Raw genomic sequence first — 21,671 nt, 5'->3', positions numbered from 1 at the left:
TTATTGGTTTTTTCTTTTTCTTTTTCTTTTTCTTTTTCTTTCATATGATAGGGTAGTTATTGGTTGCATCAACACCCATTGGAATTTTCGGGCGTGGACCCCAATTAACATGGTGCTGTAATGCAGACACGCACACAACAAAATAGAGAGAGAGAGAGATGAATGGCATATGTTTGATCACCTGTGTTTATCGTTAATAAGTGTTTTAAGTGTGATTAGGGGATCATTTTGGTGTGATGCTGTCATTACTTTTGATTCTCTTGTCTCATTCAAGCCGTATATTTCTGGACAATTTTAGGGTAATACATTGTAGGTATTCCTAAAGTCTATATATCTAAACTAATCCCACAGCAATTCTGATTATCTAATATTCCTTGTATCCATATCAAATATCAATAGTTTTTTTCATTTGTTCGTTCACAATTTTTTTTTAGTTTTTTAGTAAATTGGGTAATCAAGTTGTAAACTTAGAAGAATGAAATCGATGAACAAGCACTTGAATGATGTTCGAAAAGTTAATACAGTGGTGGAGCGAAGAGAAAATAAAGTACTTCCTCCGTTTCGTAGTGGAGGCGTGTTAATCGATTTAAGAAAAATTGTGTTAAGTGAGTTAAATAAATGAAAAATAAGTAGACAATGAAAAAGGTAGAAAGGTGAAGAGAAAATAAAGTAAGAAAGAAGAGATGTGTTGATTTTTACTAAAAAGGAAATGACTCTATTACTATATAACGTACCAAAATGACAAAATGACTCCAATACTATGGAACGGAGGGAGTACGAGAGACTAATTGTGTTATACTCCATCCATCATTTATGATTACACAGTTTCCTTTTTAGTTTGTCTCAACTAAAATGACACATTTTCTTTGTTGGAAATCCAATTAATACATTCAAACACTAATCAATAACTTTTAAAATTTCGTATAGGCTAAGAAATATGTCATATTAGCCGAGACTGAGGGAATAGTACTTGCTAAAATAAGAAAATGAATTATTTTAGGTGGGTCGTCTAATAAAGGAATATGAATTGCAATTACTTAGATTCTAAATGAAACTTTAATATGCTTAATATTATTTTGGATTTCATACAAACGATTAATGGATACGCAGAACTAAAGCCCAAGCTTGTACAACAGCAAGATTAGAGCATCCTCATCCATGCTCGTTGGCAAGAGCATAAATGTGGGCCCATATCCACTTTTATTAATTTTTTACTCTCTGCTTTTCTCCAAAAGCACAACACTCACATTCATGCTCTTCCGCAAGGACATGCTCAAGGGTCCCGTCATTCCATTATTTAATTTAAATACTTCAATTACTAAAAACATTTCCACAATATAAAAATACATTAAAAATACTCGAACTACTATTACAAATTTAAAAAATATAAAAATTACATAATTAAATCATAAAAAAAAATTACAAACTTAAAATCCTAAAAAAATAAAAATTACAAACTTAAAATCCTAAAAAATAAAAATTACAGAATTAAAATCTTAAAATTACATAATTAATCAACAAAATTACATAATTAAAATTTGAGAACCTTGGGTTTGAGGAAGGCCCGAGAATTGCGTGTCCAGACTAGGGAATGGTTCTGAGCCGAACCATTCGTGGTTCCAACCGCGGGAGTAGGAGGGATGATCGCCGGAGCCGGACATTTTTTTTTCGTAAGAGTGAAAGATTGAGAATTGATGAGAGAATTTAGATGAGAAGTGAGGGTATTTATAGATAAAAATGTGAATTTTGGGGAAGTAGTGAGAAAATGGATATAATTTATAAATTGAAAAATAAATTAAAAGTGGTGAGAAAATGGATATAATTTATTGGGAAGTGGGAAAATAAATATTTTTAATTTAAAACCCATTTTTTAAATTAAATTCTAATTAAAAAAAACGAAAATGCCAACAGCTATGCTGTTGGCCAATCCCGTCGCGCCACGTCGGTTTGCGCAGTGGCACGGACATGCTCGATGCATTGAGCAGCGCCGTCCCAGCGGCGGACAGCACAAAGCCCTCGCCAGCGGCGGACAGCACAAAGCCCTCGCCAGCGGCACGGACGCCGTCCTTCAGAGAAAGCAACGATGCGGATGCTCTTATTGAAGGCTAGACGCATGTAGTGTATTATATGTCCGAGTACATGCACAAGTTTTATAGACGTGTTTGAGCCGCCTCCTGATTGCACAACAATAATATGGTATTTGATTAAATTTTGTGTGATTTCATGATTTAATTGCATGTGAAAGTCTAGATGAAATCGCATACATATGTTCTTTTTTATCCATTTTTGTGTGATTTCATGATTTCATTGAACGTGAAAGTCTATTAAATACTACTATGAAACATTTGTTTTTCCATAAGATTTTATATAGTGTTGTATTATGAGTTAATGAAGAGAAAGTAAGAGAGTGAAAAAAATAAAGAAAGTGTTATTTTTGTTTTAGTAAACATATCATTTTTAATAGAAAAAAGAAAATATTTTATTTTTAATAAAATAGAGGCAGTACATTGTTTTTTTACCCATGATGTTGTTTTGGTGTTGTCGGCCCAAGCCACAAAATGTGAATATAGCCTCACATATGATGAAATATTTTAATGCTTAAATTTCGCTAAAACAATACTTCCTCAATCGCACTCTAACTAAAACACTTCTAATTCTTTTATCCCTAATCCACCCTCCCTCCGCTACAATAATACTTTCTCTCTATTTCACGTTATGTGAATCACTTCTTTTTTATGCACTCGTTTTGGAAAATTGAGTGCAAAAAAAAGTGTAGATAGAGTAAAGAAAGAGAGAGAACATGTATGATAAGACTTTTCTCTAGATTATTTTCTCTTCACTTTAACTATTTATTATTTCATTTGGCCCAAAAGAATATGCACTTTGGATTCGTCACAAATTTTAATGCACAATTGGTAATGTAAGAGAGAGATAAAAAAAATTAAAGTATTGTTTGTGGAGAATGGATCACACTTTGTTAGAGAGAAAAGAGTTTCCAAAAAATAGATATTACATATTCTTCTGGGACGGACCAAAAATGAAAAAATGCATATTCTTTTGAAATGGAGGGAGTATCTTTTTTCTAAAACGAATGCAAAAAATAAGTGACTCAAGTAACATGAGATAGAGTAAGTATATAAATTTCAATCATATACTCCCTTCGCCCGGCTAAGATGACGCATTTCTTAGCCGTCACTGGATTTTAGGAGTTATTGATTAATGTATTTAATTGGAGAGAGAAAAAATGGGTGTACGTATTAAAATAGAGAGAGAACGGAAGATGAATATTTAAATATGAGTGATAAAAAGTAGTTGGGTGTATTAATTGGAGATAGAAATTACCAAAAAAAAAATGTGACATCTTAGTTGAGACAAATTAATACACTGAATGCTATAAAAAGTAGTTGGGTGTATTAGTTTTATATCTAATTAAACCTTAAAGAACTGTCGGCCCGCACTATTGAAGTGTGAGATGGTAAGAAATGAAATCAGACGGAGTTGGTGGTTTGTGTACCTGGTATCAAAATTTGGATCAAGAAATGGGAGGAAGATTACACCTCTACCCTCATCATTTTCACTTCCCTTTTAATTACCAATAATTAGTGGACATCAGAGGGGCTATATGGTCATTCCGTTAATTGAAAGCCTAATGATTACTTTTTTAAGAACCTAAAGCTTGGCATATATCTTTTTCAGTGAACATCTGATTTGAGTTGTATTTATATGGGCCCATTCATAAATCATACTTCATCCGTTCCATAATAATTGTCACTCTTATTGTAGACACGGGTTTTAAAAATGTAAAGAAAAGTTGGTTGAAAAAATTAGTGGAATGTAAGACCCACTTTTTTATATTGGTTTTATAATAAATTGTGAGTGAAGTGAGTTAGTACAATGTGAGACCTATTTACCATTTATGTACAAATGAAATATGACAATTATTATGGGACAAACTGAAATGGAAAAGAATGACAATTATTATGGGACGGAGGAAGTATTCAGTTTAAATTCTCATCTTCTCTCGTCTAAAAAAGGTGAACAAGTCCTAAGTTTTGTTAAGTGTTTTATATTAGTGTACTGTTTCTGTTTTGGAGAGAGGAATAGAGTAGAAAAGATAAAGAGAGAGAGTAATGTAGGTGATGGAATAAAGTAAGAGTTATTGGATGTTTCATTTTTATGTCAAAAAAAGAAATGACCTAACTTAGTTGGGATAGATGGAGTAATAAAGTAGGAGAGAGAAAAAAGTACATATTATATAATAAGGGAGAGAAAAATAAGAGTGGAAAATGTGTTACTACTATTACTAAAAAATGAAATGACTCATTAATTATAGAATGCCCAAAATGAAAAGATGACTTCACTACTATGGAATGAAGGGAGTAATAAATAGTTAAAATAGAGAACAAGTAAAGTAAGATAGAAAATAATGCAGAAAATTTATTTTGAGCTTCCGATGTCAAAATCTTGATTTCATTAATTATTGATTATTGTTGAGTTGTTTCTTCTATTTTAGCATACAATACATTTTAATATCTTACACTATTTTGTTGCTAAACTTTTTTATTTAACTCGTAATATACTCTCTCCATCCCATAAAATTGTGCACTTTCCATTTTCGTCCATCCCACAAATATACGTGCATTCAATTTTTAGAAAGTTATATCAATTTAATAATGTAGGTCTCACTATCCACTAACAATACTTTAACTATCATTCTCCTTATCTCTCTAACTTTACCAATTATTTCTTAATTTCTATATCATTTCCATTACTCATATTTTTATGAGACGGAGAGAGTATATATTTTTTAAATTTTATGAAAAAATGTTTCCATAAGATGATTATTAAAATACCCATATAATTCCATTAAATAGAAATCAAATTAGTTTAGTTCCCCCAAACAAATTTGGCGGCATGGGGTTTAAAATAATGGAAAACAAACCTACAATACCATCTTATCACGTCACGCTCTTCTCTCTCCTCCTCTTCCCTCCGTGAGACCATCTTCAATCATATTCTAAAAATGGGTTTTAATATAGAAATCTTTTCAAATTATACACTAAACTTAAATCCATTTTTAGTGTTTTGGTGAAACAACACCAAATACGGTGTGACTACAAAAATTTTACGAGACAAAAACTCAAAAATGGTACTCCCTTCGTCCCATTTTAGGAGTCCCAATTGAGTTCGGCACGAGTTGTAATAAATATAAAGGAAAGTTGGTGAAAAAAGATAGTGAAATGTGGGTCCTACTTTTTTATATTAGTTTTATAATAAAATTTGAGTGGAAAAAGGTTAGTGGGATATGGGGCCTAATATTATTTATGGAATATTCCAACCGCGACTGCTAAAGTGGGACATCAAAAAATGGTAAATCGGGACTCCTAAAAGAGGACGAAGGGAGTATAAATTTTGAATTTAGTGTAAATGGTTGGAGTAAAATTATTTTTGATGTCATGTGTACTCAAAAATGAGTTTGAGTTTAGTGTAAATGGTTGGAGATTGTCTAACCCTAGCCACCACCGTCTTCCGCACTTCGTCAACATCTATTATCCCTTCATCGGCCAGAGCAACAATGTCACCGAGTTAACTCACAATTCGCTCACCTACCGAGTTCCGTGCCTCGTTCTCTTTCGAATTTTGGAATTCCACGTAACGAGGATCTCACTCTGTTCTATGTCCTTGGTTTTAGCTTCAATTATATTGTTCCTGAACCTCAAGAGAGATTGTGCTCTCAATGCGGATTTGATTCAGTATTAAGTCAAGTCGTTTGTGTTTGTGGCAATAAACCTTGTCCTTTTCCTTTCAGTCTACCTCCTCAAGGTATTGGGGATTTATGTTATGAGTAGCAAAGCCATAGTTTCCTGAGATTTGATGTTCGTATGGAATTAATTGTTGAAATATGTTACTAGTTTGAGACTTAATTTGCTTGTAGTTGTTGTTCATTGTTGAAATGATAGCTTTGTTTGAATACTTTATGAGGAGTAGTATATAGTACTCCCTCCGTCCCTGAAAATTTGTCAACTATTTCCTTTTTTGTCCGTCCCTGAAAATTTGTCACCTTTCACTTTTACCATTTTTGGTAGTGGACCCTACATTCCACTAACTCATTCACACTCACATTTTATTATAAAACTAATATATAAAAGTAGGACCCACATGCCACCAACTTTTTCAACTCACTTTCTATTATATTTCTTAAAACCCGTGCCGGGTCAAATGGTGACGAATTTTGGGGGACGGAGGGAGTAATAATAATGCCAAGGCCTTTGTTAACACTTTGTTATTTCATGGCTACTGCAGCGAATAATGATAACTCTAATTTGGGGAGGAATATCGGTATGTTTTTTTTAAATCTAAACTGTTTTACTGTAAACAAATTAGGTTTGAGATTTGAAAATGTTTTCATCTGTGTATCCACACCCAGGCCTTCCCATAGGTGGTGCAGTTCTTGCTGGTATTGGTTTGAGATGGTTGATTTTCTACTGCAGGCAGAAGAGGAAGCTGACTGCATCTACTCCAACCGCGAGCAAGGATGACTTGACGCTTCTTTCCATCAAGGAACCGTCTACGCCTTCTTCAACCAAATTCACTAAAAGCATCCCTTCATATCCACCTTCCAAATCTAATATTGGTAGGGACAACTCGTATTTTGGGGTGCAGGTATTCAATTACTCAGAATTTGTAGTAGCAACCAATAACTTTGATCCGTCTAAAGAACTCGGTGATGGTGGCTTTGGTACTTATATTATGGTAAGAAAACGATTTCTAGCTAATTCTTGATTAAATGCAAGAACTCTCTTATCATTTATTTGCTTCCCATCACAAGCGTGCTCTCTGATGGTCGTGTTGTTGCTGTGAAACGTTTGTACGAGAACAATTTCAAGCGTGTGGAGCAGTTCATGAATGAGGTTGAGATCCTAACTCAAGTAAGACATGTAAACCTTGTGGCTCTGTTTGGGTGCACATCCAAGCGAAGTCGAGAATTGTTGCTTGTTTACGAGTACATTCCGAATGGAACGGTAGCTGATCACCTCCATGCAAATCGTTCTGCATCTGGGTTGCTATCTTGGCCTGTTCGGCTGAATATCGCCATTGAAACCGCTGAGGCGCTTGCATATCTCCATAAATCGGATATCATACATCGGGATGTCAAAACCAATAACATACTACTAGACAACGATTTCCATGTAAAAGTGGCTGATTTCGGGCTGTCTAGATTGTTCCAAATAGATGCTACTCATGTCTCAACGGCTCCACAGGGGACTCCGGGCTATGTTGATCCGGAGTATTGCCAGTGCTACCAGCTCACGGAAAAGAGCGATGTATACAGCTTTGGAGTGGTCTTGATCGAGTTCATATCGTCCCTGCATTCCGTGGACACCAACAGGCACCGCCACAACATCAATTTAGCCAACATGGCCGTCAACAAGATCCAAAATCATATGCTGCACGAGTTGGTTGATTCGACTCTTGGCTTTGAGACGAACACTACTGGGAGACGGATGGCCACATTAGTCGCGGAACTGGCTTTGCAGCAGGAGAAGGATATGAGACCCTCCATGGAAGAAGTTTTGGAAGCTTTGAAAGGCATCAAGAATGAAGACTTGAATGCTCACAAGGTTGAAATTGTTGACATTTTGGTAGATGATGAGACTGGGCCGCTCAAGAGCAGCGTTGCACCGCCCTCGCCGGACTCTGTTGCGGCTAGCGGCTCAACGCCCAATTCTGGTGGGTGAGCTCACTTCTAGCTTTGATGTTTTGTTTCTTACACATATATTTGTTTCCTTTCATGTTTATGTCTAGCTATACATAGAGCGACATGACTTTGATAACAAGCTTTAGAGGAATGTATATAGAGTAAATGGACTGTGTGAATATTTGTAGACGTTACTTTTGAAGTTTAGGATTAGGGTAGATAGACTAAATGTATGAAATGAATATAAGCGGATTATATTAATGTCCATTAGCCATGTACTCCAGTTAATGTGATTATTCAAGATTCATATTTTGTTTTAATTTCCCAAGGACTTGCCCATTGTAACACACATAAAAGATAAAAATAAAACACTTGCTTAGTAGCATAGACATGCAAATAAACAAAGCAAATCTGGCAACTTTCACTAAGGCAGTAACTCACATTAGGAAATGCATATCTTGACTTGAATTAATGAAATACTATTAAAACAAACAACCATTCAACAATGGAATTAGATAATCTCATCCTCGAAGGGAAGACCTGGGGTGCATCATGCACCCTATATCAGGAAGCAATTGATGATTAAACAAATTATTGATGATCATTTAACACCATCAATTTCTCTGTACTAAAGAATTTTTTTCTACGTGTTCAGGCAAGCGAAATGACATGGTTTTAGGTTAATAGAAAGTATGTTTGGGATAAAGCAGATTAGCTGCGAATATAGGTTTGTGCTGTTATAGCATCTACCTACACAGATAAATAGTTTCCTAAAAGACATCGCAAGACAAGAATAGCTATAACCAAAGATGATCTTTTGGTTCTTGATGAAATGCAATCACTTCATGACAAAACATCAACCACACTAAAATGGCTGTTGTTGTAGCCTTGTTTCTCCATTTCAGTAGCAGCCCACAACCAACCTTGCATGGCTCTTCCATTCTATAATCCTCACCATTACGTACCGTACCGACTCTCTTCTGCCCAAACAGCGCCTTCCACCCGGTGGGATGCTTCTATCCAGATCGACAGAAACAGACCTTACGATAGGGTTTTTCAGGCTCTGGATGCATTTTGATGCAAACCTTGTCTTGTACTATGTGTTGGAAAGAATTCAATCAAGGAAGGTCTGAATAAAATAAATCAAGAGAAGATTGCCAAGATTAGGGAATTACCGTGAATAAATGGAAATTAACTAGGGCAAATCTTTACCTTGTTTAGCTATTCTTCTGTTAGAGTTTGTATACTAGAAATCACTTTTCGAGTGATTGAATACTGTAAAACTCTATATGATATTTTCCAAAGGAATGAAACAGATTATTTTTGTCATAATGTTGTTATGTTTTACATTTAATGGATGTTTATTGTATATATAAATGTATAAGCAACATAACAAAGTCTAAGTCTTTGTTTTACTAGACCGGTTGTGGGTCGTCCACTTTAAGGTAACACGGTCAGTTCTAAACAAAGAATAAAGAAAAATTTCACAACCTAGATAGGCCTAGACTACCTATCGTGAAAGGTTGCAATGTCAGTCCGCATATTTCTAAGCCTTACTGAAATAAGATGACATTGGTGGGGTATAGCACTGAATTGGATCTAACGACAAGACGAGTCTTTATGCTATCTACTGAAAGACGAGGTCTTGATAATTAATTTCTTAATCAATGTGCGTTAGCATTGAGCATACGGTATTGATTATGCACTACTTTTGACTTACCAAAAGGTGGGGGTTTTTTTCGCAAACCAAGAATCCTGGTATATTGGGTAGTGGTGATTAATATCTAGCGGTGCTAGGATTGCTATTATATTGAATCGTGCGCGAGGTAAGTCTCGTTTGATAACGTCCACAAGAAGAGCTCGAAACAAGGTTTTATTATTCGGAACCTAGCTAGTTGGAGTTTGATTACTCTATGAATAATAAATAAGCGTTTCTTGCTATGTCCACTCTTGGAGTTAATAATATGTTAATTAATTAAGTCCATAGCAGACATTAATTAATTAATGGACGTTTCTATCTTAACCACGAGAAATTAATGACAAAAAAATGGAAACCCGGAATACTTGTAATTTCAGATTTGGATAGGCAGTTCAATATTATTTGTGTAGTAGCTGCTCGTAATATTCCAATATAAGCTTATATTAAATTGTGGGTTCAATTTAATTAGTAAGAAGCTAATTGGGGGAGGCCATATCCAAATTCTTCCATAGATCCCTGACTGGGCCCAATATGTGACTTAATATATATAGTAGAATAAAGGAGACAGAAAATACATTATTTTCATCAAAATTTTCGTCCCCCTCTCCTTTAAGCAGAGGGACGAATTTCAGCTCCCTCCGTGAGCAGTTTCCGTCTTTATTTAAGTCCTACTATTCTGGTGAGATTAGCCCACACTGATATCAGTTTACAGTCCGGGAACCAGTCGGAAGATCCGTGGTTTAGTACTCAAGATCTTCACGTGGAGAAGACGCGAGCCATCTTCGATTCTTCAGTGAATCAACGAGGTAAATTGGCTTACTCCGTAGCAAGCATGTTTTAGGTATTACTTGTGCTAAAACATGTTTAAATTCAAGTTATGAGCATGATACATGTGAGAATTACGCGAATAGAATTTGTCTAAATAATCTGCTAAATATATTAGAATTTTATGTGATCCGTTATAACGCAAGCTTCCGCTGCCAACCCTTTCATCTTCATCTTATAAAGGAACGTGTATATGCCTATGTAAAACATACAAGTTGAATGAATGAAATATACTCTTTCAACATGGTATCAAAGAAAAGCTCAGAATAAGATTCATCACAGCTTGAGAACACCAAATCTCGGCCATGGTCATTCAGACGATTAAGAAAAACCCAACAACAACAACGAGTTATGACCGAGAATGAGTAAGAACGTGACTCTGGCGGTCAAACTCAATGGAAACAGCTACCCTCTCTGGCAGAAACTAAAGAGGATAGCTGTTGTGAGCAGACGAGCTCTTCGGCAACTCACATGTATACCTGCGCCTCCGGAACCAAGGGCGAAAGGCTATATCGAATGGGAAGATATCAACATGATCTTGTTCTCTTGGATAATCGACAATATCGAAACCAACATCGTCGTCGACTTCGCACACCACCAAACCACACAGGCCCTATGGGAAAGCTTGTCTGTCATGTTTGCAAGCACCGCTGATCCGTACCTGTTATATGACTTGGAGGAAAGAGCAAGTAAGATAGTGCAAGGAGAACAAGGACTCGAAACTTACCGGCGTCGTCTCCATGGGATTTGGATCGAGATAGATCAATGCTAGAATCGCCCGATTGATTGTTGTGACAAAGGAGTCGGGCAATTCCAAACATACATAGGAACAAGATGTCTGTTTAAGTTCCTTACTGGACTGAATGAATGATACGACGAAATCCGACGCGATATCCTCAAAGAGCTTCCCTTGCCCTCAGCCGAGACCGCATACGGGCGGGTGAAATGAGAAGCTACCCGGCTCAAAATCATGCCGCCAACAGCAAACTCAGATACCCCGATCGGAACAGTCAGCGCCGACTCATCATCGAGCGGTGTGGGGCTAGGATTCACTGCCCAAAACCAAACCCCAACATCAGCAACGCATCAACCAAAAACCACCGCCATACGCTGCTGGACCCAACCTGAAAGGAGGAGGATTCAAACCAGATAAATCAAAATTGTGGTGCTCTCATTGCGGGAAACAGAAGCATACCAGAGAATCATGCTTTCTCTTGGTCGGATTTCCCGAATGGTGGGACGAAGGTCAGAAGGCGAAAGCTCGATTGGCAATCGGCATGGATGACAGCGGCGGAAGTGGATTATTCCTGACGGGAGGAGGCAACCGGGAGGCAACCAATCCTCGTGGGAGAACAGGAGACGAAGACTCCCAGAACGGTGGGGGCGGCATATGGAGGAAACGGGTTAGGGTTTGACAGCCCTAATCCCCCAATTTTTTTGCAACAAGGTCCCCTAGATTTATGTGATGTTAAAAGTATACCCCCTTATGGGAAGTTTGCCGGCTTGGCATCCCCCCTCGGCAGGTACATTGATGAGCTCAAATTCTTCGCGCGTCAACAAACTCGCGCTCAAATGGTGAAGACCTTAGCCGACTTCCGGACGGCAGTGGACCCCGAGGAGAAGACTTATCTTCGCGTATTGCTCCGGAGCATGCGTGAAGAATTGGCGGGGTTTCAGAGGGATACCGGCGGGAGTAGCAGCGGCGTTGGGGGCGATGGAGGCGGCGGCGGCGACGACGGAGGCGAGGAGTGATTTTTTATGTATTTTTTTTGTAATTTTTAATTTTGGTATTTTTTTAAATTAATGTACTTTTTTATAAATTATTGTACTTTTTAATAAATTTTAATATTATTATTCAATTTTCCTGTATTTGTAAATTAAATTTCGTATGTTGCTACGATTGTAAATTAAATTTTATAATTGTTATTAGTGATGTGGATAGGTTATGTGAGGGCTATGGGAGGGCTATTGCATGTCCAGATGATATGGCAGGAGTATTTTAGTGCAGATGATGTGGCAGTGAGAAGGCTATGGGAGGGCTATTGCATGTCCAGACCTATTAGAGATGCTCTAAATCCACCAATGATAATGGATAACCATTGCTAAATTCATTTTTTCAATTTCTTAGTTTTTATCATTCATATTTCACTTAATTTGCAGTTGTACTATGTAGTTAAATTTATATAATTAAAATAAAATTACATTAAAATTCTAAGATCTAGTAAAAATTTAAAATAATTAAAATCTTAAAATTTTCACAGTGGGATGTTGAGAACTTTTTAGTGCATGCATTGTTTGCAACCTAGATAATAGGGGATGCGAGAGATATAAATATGAAATGATATATATGATAATTGTTGTTATAACTATGTTGGGCATTGTCATAAAAGAAACGATGAGTTGTCATAACTTCAAACGGTAATACTCCCTCTGTCCCAGACTAAACGAGACGTTTCATTTTCGCATATGTTTTGAAAAATAATAATAAATAGTTAGAGTGAAGAGAAAATATCGTAAGAGAGATAATATTATAGAAGATAGTTTTATCTACATTATTCTCTTTCTTACTTTACTTTCTCTCTACTCTAACTATTATTTTCGCAAAACATGTGCGAAAATGAAACATCTCGCTTAGCCAGACAGAGGGAGTATATGATAGAGAATTGCGAGAGATATAAATAAAAAATGATACATATTGTAATTGTTGTTATAACTAGTGTCGCCATTGTCTATAAAAGCAACATTCAGTTGTCATAATTGCAACGGGTAATACTACTTGGATTGCAAGATATAAATAGGAAATGATACATATGGTAATTGTCATTATAACTAGTGCTGGCATTGTTAGTAAAGCAACAAATAGTTTTCATAAATGTAACCGGTAATACTCTTCATTTTCGAATTAACAAAAAAATTGTATAAATTCTTTAATTTTCGTGTATTATATTAATTATTCAAAATTTTATAATACTATTTTGATAATTCTTCTATGCTTCTTCAACCATAAAAAATTCATGATGAAATTAAATTCTAATTGAAATAATTATGCAAACATTTTTTTAAAAAAAATAATCAACATATTAAAATTTTACTAATACATTTGTCATGATACGACATACTTATAAATCTATAATATAGAATTTTGTAAATAATAGTAATTCTAAAAAGTATAATTCATGTAAAAAAATGTAAACAAAAACATAAATGATAAATCTGCAATATATAATTTGGTAAATATATATATCCGTTCACGAAAAATAGTTTCATTTTACCATTTTAATTTTTCCATGGAAAATAGTCTTATTTCATTAAATGGAAACATTATCTCATACTTTATTCACATTTTCTCATTTTCTCTCTTATTACTTTTTATCTTCTCTCTCTTTCTTTTTCTCTTTTTACTATCCTATTTCATCTACTTTTTCACCACATCTCATAATTATTTACCAATTTCTCATTAAAACACATGTTGTTCACAAATAAAACTATTTTTCATGAAAGGACAGAGTAGGAAGTAATAATTATAAAAAGTAATATTTTCACATAAAATGAATAAAAACATGAAATATTAAGAAAAATGTAAAATAATTAAGGAGCATAAAAATACTACTCCCTCCGTCCCTCTGTAGTAGAGGCATTTCTTTTCGGCATGAGATTTAAGAAAAAATATTTTAAATGAGTTAAGTAAAAGGAGAATAAAGTAGAAAGGAAAAAAAATAGAGAGATGAAGAGAGAGTAAAGTATTTTTTCCAAAAAAGGAAATGACTCAAGTTACAGTGGGACAACCCAAAAAGGAAGACGACTCCGCTACAGAGGGACAAGAGGGAATACCATATAAGTCATAGGGGTCGGGATACAAATCGACATCTAGTGTTCGCATTGTCAGAAAGCAACAATGAGTTGTCATAATTGCAACCGGTAATACTTTCCATGTTCGAATAAGATACACATAGGAAATGATACATATGACAATTTTCGTTATAACTAGTGTTGGCAAACAATGAGTTGTCATAATTGCAACCGGTAATACTATTCCTTTTCGAATAAGTAAAAAAAATGGAGATTGCGAGACATGTAAATAGGAAATGATACAGTGTAATTGTCGTTCTAACTAGTGTCAGCATTTAGAAAAGCAGCAATGAGTTGTCTTAATTGTCTTAAATAGGAAATGATACAGTGTAACACTCATCCTTTTCGAATAAATAAAAAAAACTATAAAATTTTAATTTTTCCATGTTATATTAACATAAATCCAATCTCGTGCTGCCACGTGACACAAAACATTTGTAAAAGTTAAATACTCCACTTAATAAAGATAATGCTATTTAATATAATTTATTTTTTAAATAAGAATTATATAGATTATTAATTTTTTACTATTTTCAACTCCACTATCAAAGTTTTTTGGATCCGCCTTTGTGTGTGAGGAAATGGTCTCCTAAAAAGACGTTAATTTCTCAGTCTAATCGAAACAAAGCATGGTCACCCACTACCTTGTTCCTTGCCCGAATCTCATGTTCCCCAACCTAAGAATCAACGTTAGAAAATTACTGGAAAAGGAAAAGTACAGAGAACAAAAAAGAAAAATTTATAGAGATTGATTGGATTTTGTGAATATTGAGGGATTAACAATGTTGACACATCATCATCATCATCTTCATTCAATTGATTACAAATTTCGTAGTTTATTTGTAATTATTCTTGTATATTTTATGGTTCATTCATGTTCCGCGGAGGTGGAGGAACAGGCTCTCCTCAAGTTTAAGTCGTCACTGATGAACAGCGAGGGGGCTCTGTGGAACTGGAATCCGGGCAGCCCAGCATGCAGCGGGAAGTGGGTTGGTGTGCTCTGCTACAACAACTACGTGTGGGGTCTACAGCTGGAGAGAATGAACCTGAAGGGCTACATCGACTTGGACGCATTGGCCCCGTTGCGTTTCATGCGCGCCATGAGCCTGATGGGGAACACGTTCGAGGGTGCCATGCCCGATTGGAAGAAAGTCAGCTCTATCAAGGCCTTGTATTTATCGGACAACTATTTCTCCGGCGACATTGCTCCTGATGCCTTCAAGGGCATGTTCTCTCTCAAGAAAATCCATTTGGCGAACAACAACTTCACTGGGCCCATTCCCACTTCCCTTGAATCTCCTAAGCTCATCGAGTTGGACCTCCACAATAACCACTTCACCGGCAATATCCCTTTGATCACCTCCGTAAATCTCAAGCACATCAACCTCTCCAACAACCAATTGGAGGGCCCCATCCCCTTCGCTCTCAAAGGCATGGATCCATCCTCATTCGCGGATAATAAAGCACTGTGTGGGCCCCCTCTCTCCAACGCTTGTTTGTTCCCATCATCTTCCAAAACAACTCCCATCTCATTCATCATAATCTCTATCTTGCTCGGGATTTTGCTTCTTTTCCTGCTCATCCTTCTTCTCTCAAGATTTAACAAGCGCGGGGACGACAAGGCCATTGTGGACGTCGAAAAGGATGGGCAAAAACCCGTGAAGTTGTCGTTCGTGGACGAGAGGAGGCAGAAGTTTGAGTTGCAGGAGCTACTGAGGGCGTCAGCTGAGGTGCTGGGAAGCGGGAACTTGGGGGCATCGTACAAGGCACTGCTGGTGGACGGGGAGGCTGTGGTGGTGAAAAGATTCAAGCATATGAACAGCATTGATAGGGAGGAATTCCATGAGCACATGAGGAGGCTAGGGAGACTCAGCCACCCTAACCTACTGCCCCTCGTCGCCTATTTGTTCCGCAAGGACGAGAAGCTCTTGGTATTCGACTTCGCCAAAAATGGCAACTTGGCCGCCCTTCTGCATGGTAGTAGTAGTAGTAGTGGTAGTAGTAGTATTTGTTATAGTATAATGAATAAATGAATGAATGAATGTACGTGCAGGAAAACAGTCGGGTGTGGTGAGGTGGGGTACGAGGCTGAAAATTATAAAGGGGGTGACAAAGGGGCTGATGTATCTCCAAAATGAGGTTCCAACCCTAAGAGTGGCGCATGGCCACCTGAAATCATCCAACGTTCTCTTGGACAATGAATACAACCCACTCCTCATGGACTACGCTCTCCACCCTGTCGTCAACTCCGCCTACGTCCACAACCTCCTCCTCGCTTACAAATCCCCCGACTACGCTCACCACCATTGCATTTCCAAGAAAACCGACGTATGGTGCCTCGGAATCCTCATACTCGAGATCCTCACTGGAAAATGCCTCCCCAATGGCACCACAACAGACATAGCAGCTTGGATCAACGGCATTGCCGGCCAAGAATTTTCTCTTGTTATTCACAAGGACATGGAAGCCGCCGGCAGCACTAACCAAATGGAGAAGATGTTGCAGATAGGGATATCGTGCTGCATAGAGGATACAGATAAGAGATGGGATTTGGAGGTCGCCGCTCCACAGATTGACCAGATTTCAGCATGACGACTGATCACAGCTCTCTCTTTCAATATATATTAATTTCTTCAAATAAATCTTCCTTCATTCAATATTTCATCATACAGTGTATATCTCTCTTCTTCTATCTATATTTGATGCTTAGGAGATAATAGGCATCATGGATATTGACTAATAACATGTTGATTTTAATAATTTGCATGTGTACATCTAATGCTTAATTATCACTTTCTTGATATTGAAATGAATAGATTTTGTGTTATTGGTGAAATGTATACACATGCCTTATCAACTTGTTTCATTATCTGGGAATAATATAGTATTTCCCTTTTTCTCTAAGTCTGTTTAAATAGTTAAGAGTTAGTAATATTGAAGAAGACGCAGTGATATGGACAATGCAAGACAAGAGTGGATCTTTCTCCTAAATTCAAAAACAAGAGGGAGTACTCATCTGATTTACAGGGAGCGCTCAAGACAAAACGCCTTCCTCATCCTGATCCAACCAGCACCGCATTTTAAATGAGAAGAAGACGCAATTTGCAAGGCTATTCATCCATCACCGTTATCACAACGTTGAAGAAGCTCAAGCTGTTCATACACAATTTGATAGCGTAATAACTAAAGATTTGTATAGGACTGAATACCATAAAGAGTCCGTTAACTACAAGTAAGGTCTTCCAGAGCCGGGATTGTGGGTGGAATCGAGGCACACGTCATTTTCACAGACCATGAATTAATCAAAAACATATAAAAAGGCTAGTATGGGACACTTCCCACTAAAGATGACATACTTCCATTTTTGGATTGTCCCAGCAAAGATAACTCATTACTAAAAATATAAATATTTTATCTTTATTTTATTATCTCTCTTACTTTATTCTATCTACCTAACACACAAAATAAAATTGCATAAAATCTCGTGCCACCCAAAAAAAGGCTCATATTTCTTCGGACGGAGGAAGTAATATATTTCTATTAAAAAGAAATAGGTTGCGTAAATTTTTATCTTATCTCTATTAGTTCCTCCGTCCACGATTTAAAGAATCCTTTTGACATTTTAGTTTGTCCACGATTTATAGAACCATTTGTTAGGGTTTTGTATACTAGAAATCACCTTTCGAGTGATTGCATACTGTAAAACTCTAATGGTTATTTTCCAATAAATGCAACAGATTATTTTTGTCATAATGTTGTTATGTTTTACATTTAATGGTTGTTTATTGCATATTTAAATGTATAAGTAAACGTAACAAAGTCTAAGTCTTTGTTTTAGTAGACCGGTTGTGGGCGTCGTCCAATTTAAGGTAACACGGTCAGTTCTAAACAAAGAAAAATAAGAATTTTACAACCTAGATAGGGCTAGACTACCTATCGCAAAAGGTTGCAATGTCAGTCCGATTATTTCTAAGCCTTATTGAAATAAGATGACGTTGGTGTGGTATAGCACTGAATGGATCTAACAGCAAGACGAGTCTTTATACTATCTACTGAAAGACGAGGTCTTGATAATTAATTTCTTAATCAATGTACGTTAACATTGAGCACACGACATTGAGTATCCACTACTTTGACTTACCAAAGGTGCGGGTTTTTCGTAACCCAACGATCCAGGTATATTGGGTAGTGGTGATCATTATCTAGCGGTGCTAGGATTGCTATTATGTTGAAACGTGCGCGAGGAGAGTCTCGTTTGATAACATCCACAAGAGGAGCTCGAAACGAGGTTTTATTATTTGGAACCTAGCTAGTTGGAGTTTGATTACTCTATGAATAATAAATAAGAGTTTCTTGCTAAGTCCACTCTTGGAATTCGAAATATGTTAATTAATTAAGTCTATAGCAGACGTTAATTAATTAATGGATGTTTCTATCTTAAGCGCGAGAAATAAATCAAATGCAATTAAAGGAAACCCGAAATACTTGTAATTTCAGATTTGGAAGGCAGTGCAATATTACTTCTGTAGTGGCTGCTCGTAATATTCCAATATAAGCTTATATTAAATTGTGGGTTTAATTTAATTAGTAAAAAGCTAATTGGGTGAGGCATGTTCCAAATTCTTCCTTAGATCCCTGACTGGGCCCAATATGTGACTTATATAAATAAGAGAATAAAGGAGACAGAAGATACACTTTTTCATATACAAAATTTGCATCCCCCTCTAGAAAGAGAGAGCTCGAAATTTGTGCTCCCTCCGTGAGCAGTTTCTGTCTTCCATTATTCGAGTCCTAGTACGTTGGTGAGATTTGCCCACACAAATATCAGCGTATAGTCCGGGACACCAATCAGAAGATCCGAGGTCTTGTATTGAAGATCTTCACGTGGAGTCCGGGACACCAATTGCCTTCTTCAGTAAGGAAACATGAAACACCGGATAGATGCACGATCCATCGGGAATTTTCAGGGCCTCGATCTGAAATTGCCCAAAGTAGCGGTACGGAAGCTTCCAATTCGTGGCCGTGAAATGGAAAGATTGGTGGTATGGCCTGAACATCAAATACACCAACTCCCCAGCTGCATATTCGACGTCTCGCCGATGCTTGTTAGCTGAAACCGTCATCCTGTGCTAAGCGCGCATGAGGTGGTGTCACAAATGGGTCAATTCTTTATCCCTCGATCAGAAAGAATCCACAATGGCTTGTGCCCGAATTTTCCCAGGCAAATAAGTGTGAATCGTGGGTGGGGCGATAAATGGGTGTATTTTTAGAGACGATCGACCGCCACGAATACGCAGTCTACCGCGCCCGCTTTGGGAAGTCCGGAGAGGAAATCCATGCTTATATCCTCCCAAATATGCTCCGGAATTGGCAAGGGAACGAGCAAACCGGCAGGAGATTAAGTGTCTTCCTTATGTTTCTGACATGTCGTTACACATACGCACATTCAAAAGATGTTTTTTGCATTATACAAACTCTAACAAAATTATTGTTGACCAGTTCCTTGTATTGGAAAAAGATCCCTACGATTTAAGGAAAATCACCATGCATGGATCTTAGTCACGACGGTTGATAAAAATCAGGTGTCAATGAAGCCACCTCGGTTCGATGGCAGCGACGCAACAAACTGGATCTCCAGAGTTCACTATTATTTTGATCACGTGATCATGCCAGAGGCTCAGAGTCTTCATTACGCTGTCATGCTGTTCGATCCGCCAGCGTCGGAGTGGGTGTTTAATTATTACGCCAATAATGATTTTGTCACGTGGCAGGAATTTTTGGAGGATGTTCGGCACCGCTTCGACAGACAAAGCTTCAAGGATTATTTCGAGTTAATCGCTAAGCTGACTCAGACGGGAATAGTGCTGGAGTACCATGATACATTTGAGAAGTATTTAAATCAGGTCCAGGGGGTCCCGGAGTCAAAACTTTTTACTCTGTATGTGGCGGGTCTGAAACCGGATATGCAAGAACGCGTGTCGCTACACCGGCCGACGTCTCTGGCAGCAGCCATGGCGTTATCCCTGGAAATAGCGGATACACAATCTGACCGTAACTAGGCGCAACCTTCTTCGGGTTTCCAGCGCAAGCCGTGGCAAGGGCGCGACAGCCGTACACCGACTGCCCCATCAGGTCCCCAACTGCCTACATCTACGTTTGTCGGGCTGGGTCTGCCATCGGGACCGAAACAGCGGGCGAAGGAACAACAGCGCCAACCGGTTATTCCGGTGTCACAGGTGGAGAGATATGAACGCTCACGACTGGGGCTATGCTGGCACTGTCCAGAGAAATTGGTAGTTGGTCATGTGTGTAAGCAGCGTATGCTCTGCTACGCGGATGAGGAGGAAGCAGCAACTGATGAGTGGGACGGTGCTGTTAGGGATGAGGAGGCACCGACTGAGGTCGCCCATATACACTCGCTTGATGGGGGACGACGGTCTCGCCCACTCAAGGTGTTGGGACAGATTCAGGATCGTGAGGTTTGCATACTGGTTGACATGGGCAGTGACCGAGACTTCTTGCATCCGACAATTGCGGAGAGTCTACATCTACCGTTATCTCTGATTCGACCTTTTCGGGTGTTTGTAGGTAACAGAGCAGCTTTACTTTGCACTCACGTGGCGAAGCAAACTAAATTGAAGGTGCAAGGATCCGAGTTTGTGGTGGACCTTCACATCTTACCGATTCATGGCCCGGATGTGATTTTAGGCATGGATTGGCTGGAGTCGCTGGGTACGATTTCCGCAGACTTCACACGCAAAACACTGGAATTCAATCACAAGGGGCAGCCGTTCATCCTGCGTGGGATCACAGAACCACCGCGCCGCCTGGCGGTACAGCCTCGACTATTGATGCACTCTTCCCCTGATGTGGCAGAATGCTTTGAGATCGCTTTATTGGAGCTGGAATCAGGTGCGACTGAGTTGGAGATTTTTCCCGATGATCTGCCGATAGGGGTAGCGGCAGTGTTGGATGGTTTTCGTACGGTTTTCAGGGTCCCGACGGGAATGCCTCCGATTCGCCCATACGATCACCGAATTCATTTGTTTCCAGGGTCCAACCTGGTGAATGTGAGACCGTACATGTACCCCTACTTCCAGAAAAACGAGATTGAGCGGCAAGTCCGAGAGATGTTGGAGCAAGGAATTATTCAGAGGAGCAGCAACCCGTTTTCTTCGCCTGTGTTATTTATCCGAAAGAAAGATGGGTCTTTCTATTTCTGCATCGATTATCGAGCCTTGAACAATGCCAGAGTTCCGGATCATTTTCCAATCCCGACAGCAGATGAGCTCTTTGATGAATCGGGGAAGGCGAGAGTATTTTCCAAGCTAGATCTGTGATCGGGCTATCATCAGATTTAGATGCATGATGTGGATGTGTTCAAGACTGCGTTCCAAACCCACGACGGGCACTTTGAGTTCCTAGTAATGCCTTTCGGTCTGACGAATGCGCCATCCACTTTCCAGGTTACCATGAACTGTATATTCCAACCTATGCTCCGCAGGTTCGTCATTGTGTTTTTTGATGATATCCTGATTTACAGCCCGTTCGTTGAGGAGCACGAATCGCACCTGTCGGCAATCTTAACCGTATTGCACG

The 21,671-nt window shown here is 38.1% G+C and overlaps 3 protein-coding genes across 3 annotated transcripts; all 3 read left to right on the top strand.

The window, feature by feature from the left end:
- Nucleotides 1-5,470: 5,470 nt before the first annotated feature.
- On the top strand, nt 5,471-7,878 carry LOC121766979 (LEAF RUST 10 DISEASE-RESISTANCE LOCUS RECEPTOR-LIKE PROTEIN KINASE-like 1.4). Its single transcript, XM_042163200.1, has 5 exons — nt 5,471-5,487; nt 5,693-5,823; nt 6,304-6,339; nt 6,428-6,754; nt 6,829-7,878. The coding sequence occupies exons 1-5, from the start codon at nt 5,471-5,473 to the stop codon at nt 7,737-7,739; spliced, it is 1,422 nt and encodes a 473-aa protein (XP_042019134.1). The 3' UTR covers nt 7,740-7,878.
- A 7,057-nt stretch (nt 7,879-14,935) lies between these two features.
- On the top strand, nt 14,936-16,664 carry LOC121766978 (pollen receptor-like kinase 4). The gene is made up of 2 exons (XM_042163198.1): nt 14,936-16,061; nt 16,126-16,664. The coding sequence occupies exons 1-2, from the start codon at nt 14,936-14,938 to the stop codon at nt 16,662-16,664; spliced, it is 1,665 nt and encodes a 554-aa protein (XP_042019132.1).
- Nucleotides 16,665-19,660: 2,996 nt separating this feature from the next.
- LOC121766977 lies at nt 19,661-21,412 on the top strand. The gene is made up of 2 exons (XM_042163197.1): nt 19,661-20,123; nt 20,358-21,412. Exons 1-2 carry the CDS (start codon nt 19,661-19,663, stop codon nt 21,410-21,412), a joined length of 1,518 nt encoding a protein of 505 aa, XP_042019131.1.
- The last annotated feature ends 259 nt before the right edge of the window (nt 21,413-21,671 follow it).

This window comes from Salvia splendens, chromosome 15 (genome assembly GCF_004379255.2).
Source record: "Salvia splendens isolate huo1 chromosome 15, SspV2, whole genome shotgun sequence".
Taxonomy (NCBI): Eukaryota; Viridiplantae; Streptophyta; class Magnoliopsida; order Lamiales; family Lamiaceae; genus Salvia; species Salvia splendens.
The sequence above is the reverse complement of the archived record's forward strand: the minus strand, read 5'-3'. Positions and strand labels throughout refer to the sequence as shown.

What these genes read in the sequence shown, in the direction of transcription:
- LOC121766977 (XM_042163197.1), top strand. Translation starts at nt 19,661, where the DNA reads ATGAAGCCACCTCGGTTCGATGGCAGCGACGCAACAAACTGGATCTCC. An exon ending in AGCGGATACACAATCTGACC is followed by an intron (nt 20,124 to 20,357) that starts GTAACTAGGCGC and finishes GGCACTGTCCAG; the next exon opens with AGAAATTGGTAGTTGGTCAT.
- LOC121766979 (XM_042163200.1), top strand. An exon ending in TTTCAGTCTACCTCCTCAAG is followed by an intron (nt 5,824 to 6,303) that starts GTATTGGGGATT and finishes TGGCTACTGCAG; the next exon opens with CGAATAATGATAACTCTAAT. An exon ending in TAATTTGGGGAGGAATATCG is followed by an intron (nt 6,340 to 6,427) that starts GTATGTTTTTTT and finishes ATCCACACCCAG; the next exon opens with GCCTTCCCATAGGTGGTGCA.
- LOC121766978 (XM_042163198.1), top strand. Translation starts at nt 14,936, where the DNA reads ATGGTTCATTCATGTTCCGCGGAGGTGGAGGAACAGGCTCTCCTCAAG. An exon ending in TCTGCATGGTAGTAGTAGTA is followed by an intron (nt 16,062 to 16,125) that starts GTAGTGGTAGTA and finishes ATGTACGTGCAG; the next exon opens with GAAAACAGTCGGGTGTGGTG.